At 34.8% G+C, this 17,774-nt stretch overlaps 1 protein-coding gene across 2 annotated transcripts in view; it reads left to right on the forward strand.

Moving 5' to 3' along the window:
- The window catches only part of USP47 (ubiquitin specific peptidase 47), an 85,769-nt gene that overhangs the window by 64,618 nt on the left and 3,377 nt on the right, over positions 1-17,774 (forward strand). For both annotated transcript variants that reach the window (XM_087821732.1, XM_016210713.2), the window contains exons 17-27: positions 580-787; positions 2,687-2,802; positions 4,811-4,930; positions 5,898-6,675; positions 10,321-10,496; positions 10,838-10,918; positions 12,229-12,344; positions 12,702-12,820; positions 14,929-15,059; positions 16,726-16,773; positions 16,862-16,992. In XM_087821732.1, the coding sequence (XP_087677858.1) occupies positions 580-787; positions 2,687-2,802; positions 4,811-4,930; positions 5,898-6,675; positions 10,321-10,496; positions 10,838-10,918; positions 12,229-12,344; positions 12,702-12,820; positions 14,929-15,059; positions 16,726-16,773; positions 16,862-16,992 (2,024 nt within the window). The remainder of the gene's footprint in view (positions 1-579; positions 788-2,686; positions 2,803-4,810; positions 4,931-5,897; positions 6,676-10,320; positions 10,497-10,837; positions 10,919-12,228; positions 12,345-12,701; positions 12,821-14,928; positions 15,060-16,725; positions 16,774-16,861; positions 16,993-17,774) is intronic.

Raw genomic sequence — 17,774 nt, forward strand, 5'->3', positions numbered from 1 at the left:
AGGGAAATTTTATGGTAGGAATTCCTATGCCCTGAGCTGTAGGTATTCTAGAAGCTAATATTGAAGGGAATGGTCCAAAGAGGAATGAGGCAGCCTTTGGAAGACACAGAAGCTACAGCCTTTATGGTAGCTCACGAGACATGCTGTCCTTCTGTACTTAGGAAGATGATTACTAGATACATGAGTTACCAATTCTTCTTCAAGTTGGATTGAGAAAACAAAAGATGCATATTCTAGTTGGTAGTTTTCCCCTTTTGTTTCCAGCTTAGTGGTTATAGAACAATAGCTTTTGATTTTGAGTCTGTTTAAAGTTTAGAATGTTAACTTTTTAAAACAAAAAACTGTCTTTAAGATATGTTAGTGCATAGGTTGTATGACTTGAGGGGTAATGAAATGTGGTTATTTAAAAATAGGGTTTAAATTGTTTCTTTAAGCTTTGATGCAAATCATAAACATATGGATTCTGTTGTTTGCTAGGACCCATTAAGAGGTGTTGTAAAAGAGAGCTCTAAATGTGAGTGCAATTACACATCAGACTAAAATATATTTTTTCTTTTTTGGGGAATCATTTTCTTTTAGATGATGGATTTAGAAGAGGTAATACCCATGGATTGTTGTCGCCTTGTTAAATATGATGAGTTTCATGATTATCTTGAGCGATCATATGAAGGAGAAGAAGATACGCCAATGGGACTTCTCCTAGGTGGAGTCAAGTCCACATATATGTTTGATCTGCTGTTGGAGACAAGAAAACCTGACCAAGTTTTTCAGTCTTATAAACCTGGGGGTAAGGAATTTTGTGGTGTTTTGAGTAGTACTGGACTGAAATTTTTCATAAAGTTTTTTGTTTATAGAAATAAATTTAATTTTAATTTTGCAAAATGTTTTATATGTTTCTAAAATAATTTTGCTAGGTTGGGAAGTAGTCAGCATCAAACCTGGAATTAAATTCTAGATTACTTTCAAAGAGCTATACACAAAATTTTAAAAACAAGCAATAAAACTTCTAACTTACAGTGTTCAGTGGGATTTTTCTTCTTTAGTATTGAATAATCCTCCCTTCTCCCCCACCTATTTATAAAGAAGATCCTGGACCAAAAAGGGTATTTTCCCATAAATTCTTGGAAATAGAGTCTACTTTTCAGGGTCCCTTAGAAAAGGTGGTTTCATGACCCATCACTTGCAAGCATTTTTAATTTTTCTCCACCCTCGTCATTTCTGCAGGTCCCCAGGGACTCCAGCTTTTTCTCTTTCTTATTAAATCTGTTACATTTCTCAGTGTGTGAGGGTTTTTGTTTTTTTTCCTTTGAGACCAACCTGGGAAGCAAAATACCATGCCCCTAGCTTTATCCAAAGTCATCCCTAAAGACAAGTACACGTCCAAAATTTTCTAGTAATCACTATATGTAGACAATAACAAATATGGCAAAATCAAATGTTTAAAAAACTTTTACCAAGTTATTACTGTTATTGTCTTGACCCTAATTCCCTTGTGTTGATTATTAAGCAGAAATCAGGTTTATGTTCTCTACTCTTACTCCTAAAAGTTGAATTTACAAAACTACTTCTCTTTCAAATTCTGTTCCTCTGTGCATCCTATACAGCTCCTTTTTAAATGAAGACTCCTCTTTCCAAAGTAGATTAAGTGTGGTGTTCTTTCAAGGGCTCCTTCAGTCAGACTCTACCCTGTCTGTCAAGTTTCCCTTTTGGAGCATTTCCATGCCAGTTATTTTTGAGGTAGATACTAAAAATTAAGATCAGAGAATAACATAAGTAAGCAATAAAACCACTCTTTTCAAAGATAACTCTAAATGTGAGTGTGAACTGTAAAACTTAGAGATAATCACCTTTAATTATTAATAATCAAGACTTCAGCAAAATATTTGGTCAGATTTAGATTAGCAACCTAGGGAAAAACTGAGGATTGACATATACTACATATAAGAGATTAAACCACTTAAGCTGGAGACTAACTATTCTATTGTTTGAACATCATTTATTTTTCTGATGACTAAAACTTTAGTTATATGTGATCTCCTGAAAACAAGTGGAGAAGATGGGATTAAATTGTAATATGAAGAATTTAAGTGAAAAAACAAACTTTGAAACCAAAACAATTTTTCTGTGGGATTTTTTTATAGGCTATAAAAAATATTCTTTTGAAGAGAGGAAGTCTTTGATTATAAACAAAGTCTTGGATGGTTTAGTGAAGGTTGTTCAAAAGCAAGTAGGGTTGCTGTGTCCCCTTACTATTTGTTTTACATTCTCTAGTTATTTATATGTCTATTTAATGTTGTGGTTTGGGTCTGTATTTTGGAACTTTGGATATATATTTTTAATAATGCTTAATAAATTTGACAGTGGTGTTACGTTTTGTAAGGTAACAAAGCATGTATTTTTAAAAATCACATTTCGACTGGTCATTTTTTTTAAGAGATCTAGAACTTCTATAGGCTATTTTCTTTATCTTTATGTATGTTTGTAAAATGACAAATTGTGAAAGACATTATACATCTACAATTTTGATAACTAGAAAATATGTTATCTTTGCCATCTATTAGAAACATAGTAAAAATTCACTAGTAAAAATAGTAAAAATTCACATAGTAAAAATTCACTACTCGTGTGAAATACATTTTTAAAAATAACCTCCAGTTATGTTTTTATTTTTTTTCAAATGCGACAGAAGTGATGGTGAAAGTTCACGTTGTTGATCTAAAGGCAGAATCTGTAGCTGCTCCTATCACTGTTCGTGCTTACTTAAATCAAACAGTTACAGAATTCAAACAACTTATTTCAAAGGTAAGTTTTAAAATTGGTTAGTGAATATTTTTGAGTGCCTGCTCTGTACAGAGCACTGTGATATAGTTTTGAGTAAGATACAGGAATCACTATTTACTTTAAGGAGCCAGTATTTATAGCTGGGAGACAGCTGCAGTTAGGAGATGAGTACATTTCAGACAGAAAAAACAGGTTGACCAGAGTATCAAGGTAAGAAGGTATGAGGAAGTGTCTAAAATAATGGCGTGTGTTTGACTGAATCATTGTAAAATACATGCCTAGAAATGTAAGTTCAGTTATTTTATGGAGGGTTTTAAAATGGTGAACATAAAAGTTTGGGCTCTATTTGAGGTAGGCAGGAGGAAGTAGGTTTTTTTGTTTTTCTAAGTGTGACATTGGTGTGATGAGCTCTCTTGTAGAGTGGTAAATCTGCCAACACTAACTGGTTTTCCAAATAGATTGAGAGCAGTGTCAGGACTGTAGGTGAGGAGGTTGTTGAAATAATTCAGGTGAATGTATATGACTAGAAATGACAAAAGGTGTAGATTGTAAGAATGATTATATAAGTAGAATCTATAGGATTTGTGATTGGTAAATGTTGGACTAAGGCAAAAGCACAGATGACCTGAGGAGTTTCAAACTTGGGTAACCACAAAGGTAGTATATGAATAGAAATGAAAAAATAATATTGGGGAGCAGAATTGACAGGGAAGGTGATGGGTTAAATATTGACCACATTATATGTGAGTTAACGATAAAAAACATAAGCTCATTCAGAATTTCTGAGCTGGAAAATATGATTATGAAAACATTCACATTTCTTTGGACAAAAATAACTAGTCCATTTCAGAGAAATAATTATTATCCTTTCCAGGCTCCTGTACTCTATAGAACACTGAGCACACGGACACAGGCAAAATTTTGCAGGGTTCCTAAACCCCAGGTTAAGATCCCTTGTCGCAGTGGAAATTGTACAGCAGTCACAAGTCAAGAAGTTGAGTCCAGTTTTCAGGCATTCATCCTGGGGTTTCAATGCCTCTTTTAACAGGTTGTTGTGAATGTTTATAAAACAACAAAAAAAACTGTAAAGTATTATATAAAAGATGGGTTTTGATTATTTTGTTGAAAAAATGACTTCTAACATTTTTGCCAAAGTAACAATTAGAGAAAACAAATGATGTTGTGAAGCTATATTTAATGATTAAATTGCTCATAAAAAGACCACATTACTGTAATTGCTCTGTATTACAGTTTAAAGTATAAGCACTAAGGTAGAATGCAAAAGAAACACATGACATTCCCTTCCCTGAAGAATTTAATAATTTTGTTGGGGAAAAATATGTCTGCAGAGAATAAAGCAGCCGCAAAACATTGTGCCAAGAAATACAGTGTTTAAACTAGTAGACTGCCTAAGAACTAGTTATCATTTGTTGTATTGAAAACCAGTTATATTTTTTTAAGGCAAATTATTTTAGTGTGTTCTTTTTATGTGAAATTCATAAAATAACAAAAAATTATGGACATGGAATTCTAAAATAACTTTAAATTTTACCTACTAATTTAATCTTATTTTACACAGAAGAAAATGGATTCAGTAAAACTATTAAGTAATCACAGAATACAAAAGAACCCATCAAAAGTAAAGAAGCTAAACAAAAAAGGTGTTGATTTGACATCACCTCTCAAAAAGTCAGTTATTTTATTTCTTTGGAATCAGATCCCTTCATTTATTTTACAAGTTTGAGAGAAATAGAATTTTTAGTGGAAAATCGTTACCTTTAAAATACTTTAAGAGCGTATATTTGTAAGGTATACTTTGCTCTCCTAATTATAGCATAATTAATGGATGAGACTAATAATTTTTCTTTAGATTCTTTAAAAAATTTTAAACATCTACTAAGATTATTTTTCTCTTAATTTTCTTTCTTCTGTTTTTAAGAACTCAGCATTGTCTTATTTTCTCATATTTCCAAGTCAAGCAGAATTATTCCTGAAAGAGTATTTTTTTATTAAATTGCTTTCATTATAGGCTATCCACTTACCTGCTGAAACAATGAGGATAGTGCTGGAACGCTGCTACAATGATTTGCGTCTTCTCACTGTGCCCAGTAAAACCCTAAAGGCAGAAGGTTTTTTTAGAAGTAACAAGGTACCTCTTATTTTTTCGTTATTATTTTGTATGCTGGTAATAGCAAATGAAATTAAGTTTAACATTATAAGCCTAACCTTTAGAGCAGGGGTGGGGAACGTCTAGCCTGTGGGCCGGAAATCATTTGGTCTGGCCCTGCCAAGACAACCACAGGCGGGACTCGAAATTCAGTAACTCTAGGAGCTTTTTTCATAGCTAATTTTTAAGTTGATAATTTTGTATGGCCCGCAAATGATGTTATAAATATCCAAATGGCCCATGGCAGAAAAAAGATTCCCCATCCATGCTCTAGAGCTATCCACCTTTTAAATTCTCAAGTCCATCCTTTGTAGTCAGGTCAGATCTGGCTTCTTTCTGTCCTCTGAATCAGTCTTGCTGGTTCTCTTTGCCTTGGTCATGCGCTACCCCACATGGAGTGTTCTTTCCTTTCTCCCTACATTTTTTCAAGCCCCAGATTAGTCCTGCCTCTTTGATGAAGCCTTCATGACTATTTCTAACCACAATGATTATGTCCTCTGAATTTTGTTCATTCTTGGGCTTCTCCCATAAAGTAGTACATACTTCATTGTGAAAGTCAGAGGCATGCCCAGGATAGAGAAAATTATATTGGCTTCACCTAACATTATTCTCTGCCTACTCATTTATCTCTGTACAAAAAGAGAAAGTTCATGTTGATGTTTTTGTTTCATCTCTTGATATCATTGTGTGTGTGTATTTCATTATTTATCATTTTTCCTACGTATTTGTTCTTAGCACCATTGGATATATTGCACTCACAAGTTTCCTTGTTTGTCATCTTTTATTTATCGTCTTTTCCGGTCTTATTGATCTTCATCTTTTATAGAAACATAATTATCCCAAAATGTATAACTTATTATGCACTGTCTGGTATTGACATGATATTATGATGAATGAGAATGTCACTAAAATTAATGATGCAGTATAACTCTTTTGACTTACTGTTTAGGTGTTTGTTGAAAGTTCTGAGACTTTGGATTACCAGATGGCCTTTACAGACTCTCATTTGTGGAAACTCTTGGATCGGCATGCAAATACTATCAGATTATTTGTTTTATTACCTGAACAATCCCCAGGATCTTATTCCAAAAGGACAGCATATCAGAAAGCTGGGGGTGATTCTGGTAATGTGGATGATGATTGTGAAAGAGTCAAAGGACCTGTGGGGAGCCTAAAGTCTGTGGAAGCTATTCTGGAAGAAAGCACTGAGAAACTCAAAAGCTTGTCACTGCAGCAGCAGCAAGATGGAGATAATGGGGACAGCAGCAAAAGTACTGAGACAAGTGACTTTGAAAACATTGAATCACCTCTCAATGAGAGAGACTCTTCAGCATCAGTGGATAATAGAGAACTTGAACAGCACATTCAGACTTCTGATCCTGAAAATTTTCAGTCTGAAGAACGATCAGACTCAGATGTGAATAATGACAGGAGCACAAGTTCAGTGGACAGCGATATTCTTAGCTCCAGCCATAGCAGTGACACTTTGTGCAATGCAGACAGTGCGCAAATCCCTTTGGCTAATGGACTTGACACTCACAGCATCACAAGTAGTAGAAGAACTAAAGCAAATGAAGGGAAAAAAGAGACGTGGGATACAGCAGAAGAAGACTCTGGAACGGACAGTGAATATGACGAGAGTGGCAAAAGCAGGGGAGAAATACAGTACATGTATTTCAAAGCAGAACCGTATGCTGCAGATGAAGGCTCTGGCGAAGGACATAAATGTATGTACTTACAAAGAGCTCCTTCAGACAGCATCAGTGTATTCTCAGTTTATTTAAATTTTTATTTAAAAAAGAATCAGCTAAGTGATGGTACTTTGTTCTAAGACCACCTCTAACTTTCTGGATTATAAGACTGTTCTCTGTCAGCTTAGCTTTCATTTTCGATGCAGTTACAGTGAACAGTGTTGTTAGGCCTGTGAAACACAGTAGACCTGTGACAGTTACGATGTCAGAACTCTGATGAGATAAGTTATTTTACAAAAAGTATTTTAAAAAGGAAATAATTATGATAAAAGTAATGACTAAAAAATAAAGAAATATTTTAAAAAGTAAATAATATACAAAAACAAAACAGACACTAGAAAATTATATACTCAGTATAGTCAGTGCCCAGGAGAATTTTCTGTGTGCCCCCTTCCTTTCCTCCATCCCCCAATGCAAACGATTCCCCTCCGACACCCCTAAAATTACATACATAACTAACTAGGAAAGTCAGAGAAAGGAAACATGCTTTTGTGTTTTTAACTAGTTAGGTCCAAATAACACTGGAAACCTTGACATTTATACATACTTCTTGCAGAAACTCAAGTGAGAAAATGTGAATTGGTGTCCCCAAATGGAGGCAGAGAAACTCTATTATAACAATGCTTTATGTTTCTTGGCTTTTTCCTTATCTCATAAGGCTCATTAGCTTGCATTGTCTCATTTAGTTCTCAGTAGCTGTGTAAGAATTGATGTAGTTAGATGCTTCTCACTTTGGAAGAAACTGGCTCAGATAGGTTAGTTTGCCTGTGGTCACACAGCTAGTAGGTCACACTGCTGGGATCAAGCCCAGGTTTCCTGATTGTAGCCTAGTTTGCATTCTTCCATCCCATAACTACTATCACCTCGCCTTACTTTCCTCACATCAGTGTAAAAGAAAATGAGCCAGTAGCTATACTGTACTTTCCTACCATTCACAACCCTTCAATAGCACTGGAGAAATTAAAACTAGCTCCTTTAGGAAAAGGTTAGAAATTTTTAAGTGATTTAAAATAATGTGCTGAAAATGTTCATGAATAGTTTTAACCTTAAGAAGAATTCAGTGGGAATACTTAGAATTAGTCTGAAGAATTTCATTTCCATCTTAGAATGGTAAATGAAATCTTTTAAAAGAGTACTGGCCATTTAAACATTTTTGGAAATTCATAGTGAGTTAATTTACTAGCATTCATTGAAATAATAAAGATGGTGATGAAGAGAAACAATTTACTACAATTTATGTAGGTTTTCATAAGCCATACAGAAGGCTTGTTTGAAATGAAAAAGTGAAAACTGGAAAGTGCCTTTTCATGTTTAGAAACTGGCTTAGAGATAGGGAAGTAGGGATATGGCCAGCTGTTCCAGGAATGTGTTGTAAGTCTGATTTATCATAGTTCCTCAGTGATCTGAAAGCAGGTGCCTGGGAAACGTGATTGATGAGTTACCAATACAGGTTCTTCAGAGTGATGAAATGGCAATGTATAATAGGTACAAAGAATTCAAAAACCGAATAGTGACATTCTACGCACAGTTAGGTAATACCTGAACTACCCTTAAAGTAATGGTCTTTAAACTGTTATAATCTAGGAATTGTTTCAGTGAGTGATTATATACCTTTCTCTGAAAATACTGTTCCAATTGGACCTAGTTGTAGTCTGCAGGCACTTGGGTATAAACAGGAAGGTAAAGGTAATAAAAATGTAGTGCATTTGCACAAGAATTTTTTTGTACAATTTTGGTTACCACTTCTTTCAAGAAATACATAAAGAAAAGAAGGAAAAAGGAAAACCCTAAAGATAGTTGCACTTTGAAGAGACAACAAAAATGGATGATGATAAGAAAAATGGTATGATGGTAGTTTCTAAAATTATAAAATAACTACAGCCAGTCACTTATGCTAACACTTTTGGTCAGGGGTATGATAAGCATTTTACGTAAATTGATCCACAAACACATTTTGAGGTATAAATACTATTTTATAATAGAGGTAATTGGAGTACAGAGAAGTTAAGAAGTCAAAGTTACAAAACTATATGAGAAGGAGTCAGGAATTCATTCAGGGCAGGCCATCTAACTCCAGAACCCCCTGGCCCTAATCACCATATTGGACTATGTCGGTAATCAACAGGCATTTGTGTCTTCCTGTGATACACTATTACTATGAGTTTTGAGAAACCAAAATGGCAATAGTAGTTTGTATTTGAGTAAGGCTGTAGAATTTACTACATTTGTTGTAAAAATGTTCAGCAAGACTGATATAGTGATCCCCAGAGAAAACTGGGGCTCTGAAAGATTAGATAACCTGTCTATAGCCATTTATCAGACTAAAGTGGCAAAACTGAAATTCAGCTATAGGCTTCTGATTTCTAATCATGTAATTTTTTTCATTACACACATTCAAGAATTTTAGTACCTTCCTTGATAGTGTAAATAGAAGCTTGTTTTTGATAAGCTGGATTATTAATATTTAGGGCACTCCTTGCAGCTTAGAAATGGACATTTTTTAAAAAGTTTATTACCCTGTTTATATTTTCATCTAATTGATACTTGTGACATTTTCTATATTGAACCTGTATTTAATAACCAGGAAACAATAAATGAACATTAATTTGAAAAAGTTCTCTCAGAAAAATTCATCCCCCAAATTGGGATGACCTGAGAACATAAACCAGTAGTGTTACTAGGGTCCCATCCTTGACCTTTGATGTAAATCTCACAGAAAACCAAGGCCTGCCCTAGAGATAGCCTTAGGGCTGCAGGGGAACCATGGGCCTGTGGCACCTTAGCAGCTCTTATAATCTGCACTGCCTATTGTGAGAAAGAGACAAATGAGTGAAGTTTTTGCTCTTTACTAGAATATAAAGACCAAAGTAAATCAAAATATTCCAGAAGTATGCTCATGAGTGGCTCATAAAGGACAAAAGAGTAAAATAATAAGCATTAGAGAAAATAAAGGTTATCAAACGTAATTCTATTACAATGCCAAGAGAGCGTAAATTGAAGCTTGGAGGAGGGGATAGTTTACAGTCAATCCACTTAGATACTGTTCCTATTACAGTCCAACCACATTTTCATATGCTAGTCTTGACATTTTTCCTAGTAGAAATTCCAGTACTAGATTAAAATTTGAGGCAGTTACTGTATATCTGGCACTGTGCTAAAAGCATAACTATACTACCTCATTGAATTTAGTGCAATACTATGAGGTAGGTACTAGTATCATCTCCATTTTTCAGATGAGGTGGAGGTACAGAGGCTGGCCGCTTGCTCCATGTCACAGAGCTTGCTCCATGTCAGGGAAGCAGAAGAGAGGGCTGGAACTCGGCCAGAGCCCACACTTGACTTTGTAGAACTAGAAATGTATTTGAAAAGAATTCCTGGAAGTTTGGTTTTGAATTCAGCAGCCAAAATAAGCACTTAAGTATCTCAGAACATTTAAAGCTTTCAGACTAACCTGTCATATACCCAATGTCCATATTTTTTGTCCCTCTAATGTTGTATATTAGCTAAAAGTCAAATAACTGAAGTCCTGCATACAGTAGAATAAAAAGTATGTGATCTGTTTTATTTATCCTCTAAGGTTTCTTTTACAGTTCTGTTTCTGTTTTGTTTTTGTGTGCTTAGGGCTGATGGTGCATGTTGATAAAAGAATCACCCTGGCTGCTTTCAAACAACATTTAGAGCCCTTTGTTGGGGTTTTGTCCTCTCACTTCAAGGTCTTTCGAGTGTATGCCAGCAATCAAGAGTTTGAGAGCGTCCGACTGAATGAGACACTTTCATCATTTTCAGATGACAATAAGGTTGATTAAAATAATTTTGAATAATTAGAGTCTTGTAAATGATAGAAATGAGAACATCTTGTCCTACATCCAAGTAAGGTGAAATAGATACCCTAAAAGGGTAATTTTTCTTTGATGTTCAGTGATGATTTGTTGTTCTTTTTCATTCATCTAACAATCACTCGTTAAATGTTAACTGTGTCAGTTACTGTTCTAGGTGCTGGGGAATCAGAGGTAAAAGATATCCCCGTTTTCAGAACACGTTATCTAGAGAATTTTGGAAAACAAGCTAAATGATGGGTGAGAATGGGTTGTTTGTTCTGCTGAGAAAGTACATCTAAACAAATGTTTTTAATTTATAGATTACAATTAGATTGGGGAGAGCACTTAAAAAAGGAGAATACAGAGTGAAAGTGTACCAGCTCCTAGTCAATGAACAAGAGGTGAGTGATACACTTAAGGACAAGGTGAGGTTGCGTTTGGTAGTCATTGAAAGCATACAGTGTAGAAATTTTATTACTAATCATTTCTTTTTACCTCTTTAAAGCAGAGGTGGCAGACTTTTTCTAGGATATCTTTTAGTTGTGCAGGCCATACTGCCTCTATTGGAACTACTCATTTCTGCCATTGTAGCACGAAAGCAGACATAGACAGTACATAAAACCAATGTGAGTGGCTCTGTCCCACTAAAACTTTATTTATAAAAACGAATGTGGCTCTCAGGTCATTTTTTATTGTTTCCCTTCTCTAAAGTGTTGCTACAAATGCTGGAGTGAGGCAAAAATTTCTTCTGCTTGTTTTCTGGGAATGATTATATAAAGCTACAGGTGGATAGCAGTTGATCTGTAGAATATATAGGTTCTTTTTGTGTTCAGAGTATCATTTTAGTATTTAACAAGCATTTATCTAGTGTTTACCATGTGCTCTACGTGCTTGCAAGTATTAACTCTTTTAATCCTCATCAGTTAACTCTGTAACTACTGTTATTCCCATTTTATAGATGAAGAAACTAAGAGAAGTAACTTGCACAAAGTCATACAGTTGCAAATGGTGGATTAAGGTTCTAACCAGGCTATATTTTTTAGGGAATAATAAGTAAGATATTTTAGTTCCTGTAATACGCAGGCTTGTGGTGAATACCCAGAAGAATAGGCAAAGACCCTGTGTTCAGGATGTTTATGATATCTTATGGGGGACCTAGAAAAATGTGAAAAACACATAGGGGATAGATTTTTCATGAAATGCCTTTATTCATTCAACAAACATTTTATTGGGCACTGATCATATCTCTTATATGTGATCCATTACAGTCATTTTGACTTACATGTTTCTTCCAAGTGTGGGGTGTGTGGATACAATGTCTCTTTTGAGACAATGAATGAATGTACTTGGAGAATTAGTATGCATTTTCCTTATTTTAGTCCATAAAAATGATTCTTTTTACATTCAAAATTATTATCACTTTAACACAAGAAGGGAAATACGAATGTGTTACCTTAATCTTTACAATGGCTTTGTGAGGAAGACACTGCCCCCAGTTTTATAGATGAGAAAACTGAAGCATAGAAATGTTAAGTAAACTTACCCAAGATAACCAAGTTAGTAAGTAGTGGAACCAAGATTTGAACCTAGGAAGATATCTTAAGACGCCTAAACTCAGGCCCATAACTGTCACAGTATAAAGTACAAATAAAATGTCTTGTTAATCCTTGTTTTAATGTATAACTCAGGCTCTAATTATTTATGTTTCTAGCCATGCAAGTTTCTGCTAGATGCTGTGTTTGCTAAAGGAATGACTGTACGGCAATCAAAAGAGGAATTAATTCCTCAACTCAGGGAGCAATGTGGTTTAGAGCTCAGTACTGACAGGTAAAGTAAAATGGCAGTGTCATCAAGCGATCTTAAGAAAGACCGGGTAGTGAAATGATATGGATTAGTATGATTTTCTAAAACTAGAAGAATTAAAAATTCCTGTAGTATTCAGAATTTCAGTATTGCAAATTAGTTTACTAGAAGTAAGCAAAAGTACTAGAATTGTGTTTGAATTTCCTGTGTAGAATACTACTAAACTTGAAGTATTGGGAGCATTTTATTTTATTCTTTCCAAATTTTAATGAATAACCACTTAAGCATAGTTCACTTTTCGTTGAGGTCAGATTTGTGTCATTTTTTTAAGTTTAAGAATTTCAAATTATAATACTTTAAAATGTCTTATCACATTTGTAGGTTTCGTCTAAGGAAAAAAACATGGAAGAATCCTGGCACTGTCTTTTTGGATTACCATATTTATGAAGAAGATATTAATATTTCCAGTAACTGGGAGGTTTTCCTTGAAGTTCTTGATGGTATTACCAATATTTTTGTGGGGGAAATATCAGTTAGAAATACTTTAGAATTAATAGAAGCCTATAGTTTTTAAATCAAATAATGAGTTTCTTCTATATTTTCTCTGGATCCCATTTGCCTTTTAAATGTTCCATTTTTTCTCTGATGTTTTTTAGAATATTATTCCTTCTTACAGGGAAGTTGCAATTTCAAGGTCGTATTTTTAGTACTTTTTACAGAAAATTTTTCTAATATTTTCTTAGCCATGTTTGCCATTTAGTTTCTTTTTTCATTATGGCTTATTTTGTTTTGAGTATGTGCTATTGATAATTTATCAGAGATTTAGAGAACAATGACCGTATTAGTTTCCTAGGCTGTCACAATAAAGTATCACAAACTTGTGGCTTAAACAATAGGAATTTACTGCCTCACTGTTTTGGAGGTTGGAAGTATGAGATCGAGGTGTCAGCAGCATTGTTCCTTTTTGGGCTGTGGGGGAGAATCTGATCCATGCTTCTCTCCTAGCTTCTGGTGATTTGCTGGCAGTCTTTGGTGTTCCTTGCCTTGTAAATGTATCACCCTAATCTCTGCCTTCCTCTTCACATGACGTTCTTCCTGTGGGTTTATCTATCCCTATCCAAATTTCCCTGTATTATAAGGACACTAGTCACTAGATGAGGGCTCACCCTAATGACCTCATTTTAACTTGATTACCTCTGTAATGACTCTATTTCCAAATAAGGTCACATTCTGAGATACTGGGGTGTTAAGACTTTAGTAAATACTTGGGGGGGGGGGTGCAATTTAACCCATAATAGTGACTTAGAGGAGGCACTTGTACTGGTCATACCTCCTGGTGTTAATTATCAACATTAGTATGTTTAAAGTATTATTTTTTGGAGGAAGTAGTAGGGGGAAAGTTGTCTTTTAGGAGATGATATCAAGGGAAGCAACTGGTTTTCAGTCTACATTCTTTTGTGACTTTGCTGTCACTTAGAAAGATTTTTGTTTCCTTTTTTCCCCCATAGAAATTAAAATATCATAAGTTCTGAATGTTTTTATATATGATTGTGATAGATTTCAGAGGGCTCAGTAATACTAACACTTCACCTATTTCAGGCTATTTCAGGTCTAATTTGGTTTAAATTTTAATGGTTGAGATTCTGATTAATTGACAAGTTATGGGAACACAAAGAAAAATCAGGATACTGTGGGCTATCATGTGCACTATCAGGATACTGAGTGCTTCAGGTTGTAATTCCTCCTCTGAGTGTCTGGGGCCTTAGAGAATAATCACTGTGTCTGGGTGAGCCAGGAAGAGATCCTGAACAACACAGAAGTCACCCTTCCTTGGAAGGATTAAGTATGTATTAGCAGAGATGGATTAGCCAGAAAAGGTTACTGAAAGGTGGGTGCCTGCATCAGTATCATTCCAGTATATATTTTAACACCAAATAGTTGAGTAAGAAGTCGTGGAATTAAATCTAAGGAGCATTTATTGACCTGTAATTTGCCAGACATTGCTAATCCCTGGCACTACAAAAATGAATAAGAGCTAGTGATTGCCCTCCAGATGTACATAGTCTGTGAGTGAACCAGAACTTGAAACCTGTAATTCCAAAATGATAGGTACTAAGAACCAAATCAGTACAATTTGTTCTTATATACACCAGAGAGAAAGGTGACAGCTGAGCTGGGTTTTGAAGAAACAGTAAGTTTGGGTGTAAGTGTAAAGAGAAGAATTAAGGATAGCTTGACTGGAAAAAAGAGGTCAAGTGAAGACTGATTATGATTTTAGATTGTGGGCAGTAGCCAATACAGCAGTGAAGATGGGAGATCCAGAGAAGAGAATAGTAGGTAGAAGAGTGCTCAGTAGGAGTCAGGAGAGAGTGGGATTCAGAAAACTGACAGAGGCAGAACTTGCAGAGTTAGGAATTATCTCCTGAGACTGGAGCGGGGAGAGTATTTCATTCTCTAAAACTCCTGGGGATAATTGGGTTTTTTTATGGTCACTTTGTAAAAGTAACACTTGAAGTAAATCTTTTTGTTTAATCAGTCAACGTAGGAAAGGTCAAATTATGAACCTCTAGAGAAAATACTGTGATAGCCTAATCTTGCATGTTCATAGGGGTGGAGAAGATGAAATCCATGTCACAGCTTGCAGTTTTGTCAAGACGGTGGAGGCCCTCAGAGATGAAGTTGGACCCCTTCCAGGAGGTTGTGTTGGAAAGCAGTAGTGTTGATGAATTGCGAGAGAAGGTAAGTTCGTTTTTAACATAATGAGCTAGTATAACATTTTGTATTTTTCTCCGTGTTGCCTGAGAGAGAGCCTAGGAAGTGAGTGTCAAATATTGACACAGCAGCCTTTCTTTCTCTCTCTCTGTCACATTTTGTGACACCTCGAATCACACATTCTAGTTGTTTCTTAGGGCTCCTAATGCCTTGAAAAATAACACTGGCTTCTGTCCACCCAGAACTGGACCCTTATTTTCTGTTACTTAGATCAACTTTTTCCTAAGTAGTTAGGATTAGTTAGAACTTACCAGAGTAAACTGCTGTATATATATATATTTTTTTTAAATGAGGGAAGTAGAATTAGAGAATTTAGATCAGAGGTGGGGAACATCTGGCCTATGGGCTGTATAAGGCCCACAAAATCATGTGCTCTGGCCCTGCCAAGGCAACCACAGGTGGGACTCGAAATTAAATAAATCTAGGATCTTTTTTCATAGCTAATTTTTAAGCTGATAATTTTGTATGGCCCATGAATGATGTTATAAATATCCAAATGGCCTTGGTAGAAAAAAGGTTCCCCACCCCTGCTCTAGATGAAGGTGGGAATTCTGAGTATCTCTGGGGAAAGAGTGAATTATTTATAAGTGGCATTAGAACAACTGGCATTTTGGGGAAAAATTTATTTTGATGCTTCATACTAAACACAAAAATAAATTATAAATGTATTAAATTTATATTAAAATTTTAATAAAATTATAAATATACTAGATGAAAATACTTTTATAATCCTGGAGAGGGAAAGATATTTGTAAGCATAATACCAGAAGCTAAAAAAGAAAAGATACATAAAAGTTAAATCTCTTCACAGCCAAAAAGATACTTTTTAAACAACTGTTAAAGAATTAGAGAGGGACAAAGTATTTGGAACATAATATATAAAACATGATGTTCATAATTTATAAGGAGCTACTACATCAATAAGGAAAAAATGAACGATCTAACTTTAAAGTGGGCAAAGTACATGAAGAGGCAGTTTGTTGAAGAATACAAGTTAAAAAAAACCAGCCTTTTCACCTCTTAGATTGAGGAAAATTCAGAAAATCAATGAATACCTACAGTCATCAAGGTAACAGGCAGTATCGTACACCTTTGATAAGTGGTTAAATTGATAAAACTTCTCAGGGTTCAGTGGGCATTATCAACATTCCACATGTGCAATTCCACATCTAAGAATTCAGCTCAAAGAAATACTTGTAGAAACATGCCAGGTTATTCATGGAAGTGTATAAAATAGCAGTGTAACTAAAAATTAAAAACAGGCTCAATGTCCACATCAGTTGGAAATAAAATAGTTCCGCTATTGAAGAGAATGCAGTTACTCTGTATCCTATTCCTATAATAATTATTCTTATAAAAGGTATTGTATTGAGGTGTTTTTATAAATAAAATTTTATGTATTTTAGAAATGTTTGCATATAGTTTATAGATGCATGGGAAAAGATCTGGAAGGAGTATATGATATTTCTGGGACGTGGCATTTGCAGAGCAGACAGAGGAAAGAATTTCACTTTCTGCTTTTTTTCTAATTTTTTATATCAAAAATATTTTACCTTTTTGAACAAATTGGAAAATAACTTTTTAAAGCAAATATATATTTTAAATGAATCTCATACAGTGTTTTCTTTTACAGCTTTGTGAAATCAGTGGAATTCCTTTGGAAGATGTTGAATTTGCCAAGGTAAAGCCCTGAGCATGTTGTATCAGGTCACTTGTGCTCGTTAAGCACGGTTAATGGCATGCTTCTTCCTTCACCCTCTCTTCCGTAGGGTAGAGGAACTTTCCCCTGCGATATTTCTGTCCTTGATATTCATCAGGATTTGGACTGGAATCCTAAAGTTTCCACCCTGAATGTCTGGCCTCTTTATATCTGTGATGATGGTGCAGTCATATTTTATAGGTAACATGCACATTGTTTTTGTTATTTCTAGTGATAGTAATGTTTTTGTTTTGCATAAATGTCTTGTTTTCCATAAATACCTTTACTGTTGTTATGATATAGAGCGTCCCTGACCAGTAGAAATACGAGAGCACCACATTTTGTTTTGAAATTTTCTAGTAGCCACATTTTAAAAAGTAAAAAGAAACAGGTGAAATTAATTTTAGTAAAATATTTTTAACCTAGTATGTCCAAAATATTATGATTACAACGTGTAATCATTATTAAAAAGTCATTTGTGAGATATTTTACACTGTCTTGTTGTAAGTCTTAGAAATACTGTATGTTACACTTCTAGCACATCTACAAGCGATCAGTAGGCACATGTGGCTACTGGCTGACATGTTGGACAACACAGATGTAGAGGAAAAAGGAGTCATTGGAGCCTGGCAGATACAGGTTCAGATTTAGCTCTGTTATTTACCTAACTCCTCATCTGTAAAGTGGTGACAGTGATGTCAACCTTGTAAGATTTTATGAGAATTAGAGCTATTATTGCATTTCTAAAAACTGGCACAGTGCTTGTTATTAAATAGATGTTCAATAAATGGTAACTGTTATACTAATAACATGGAAATTGTGCCAGTTTTAGAAGTGAGTGCTGTACTAATAAACATATTAGAAATCTATAATATCTTAGCATATGAGATTAATTTCATCGGTGACAGCAGATTTCATTTTCTCACTGAGGAGCATTATAGCATTCAAGCATAAATTAATAGACACAGATGGCTATCCTGGCC

The sequence above is a fragment of the Miniopterus natalensis genome, chromosome 11 (assembly GCF_054644295.1).
Source record: "Miniopterus natalensis isolate mMinNat1 chromosome 11, mMinNat1.hap1, whole genome shotgun sequence".
Lineage (NCBI taxonomy): Eukaryota > Metazoa > Chordata > Mammalia > Chiroptera > Miniopteridae > Miniopterus > Miniopterus natalensis.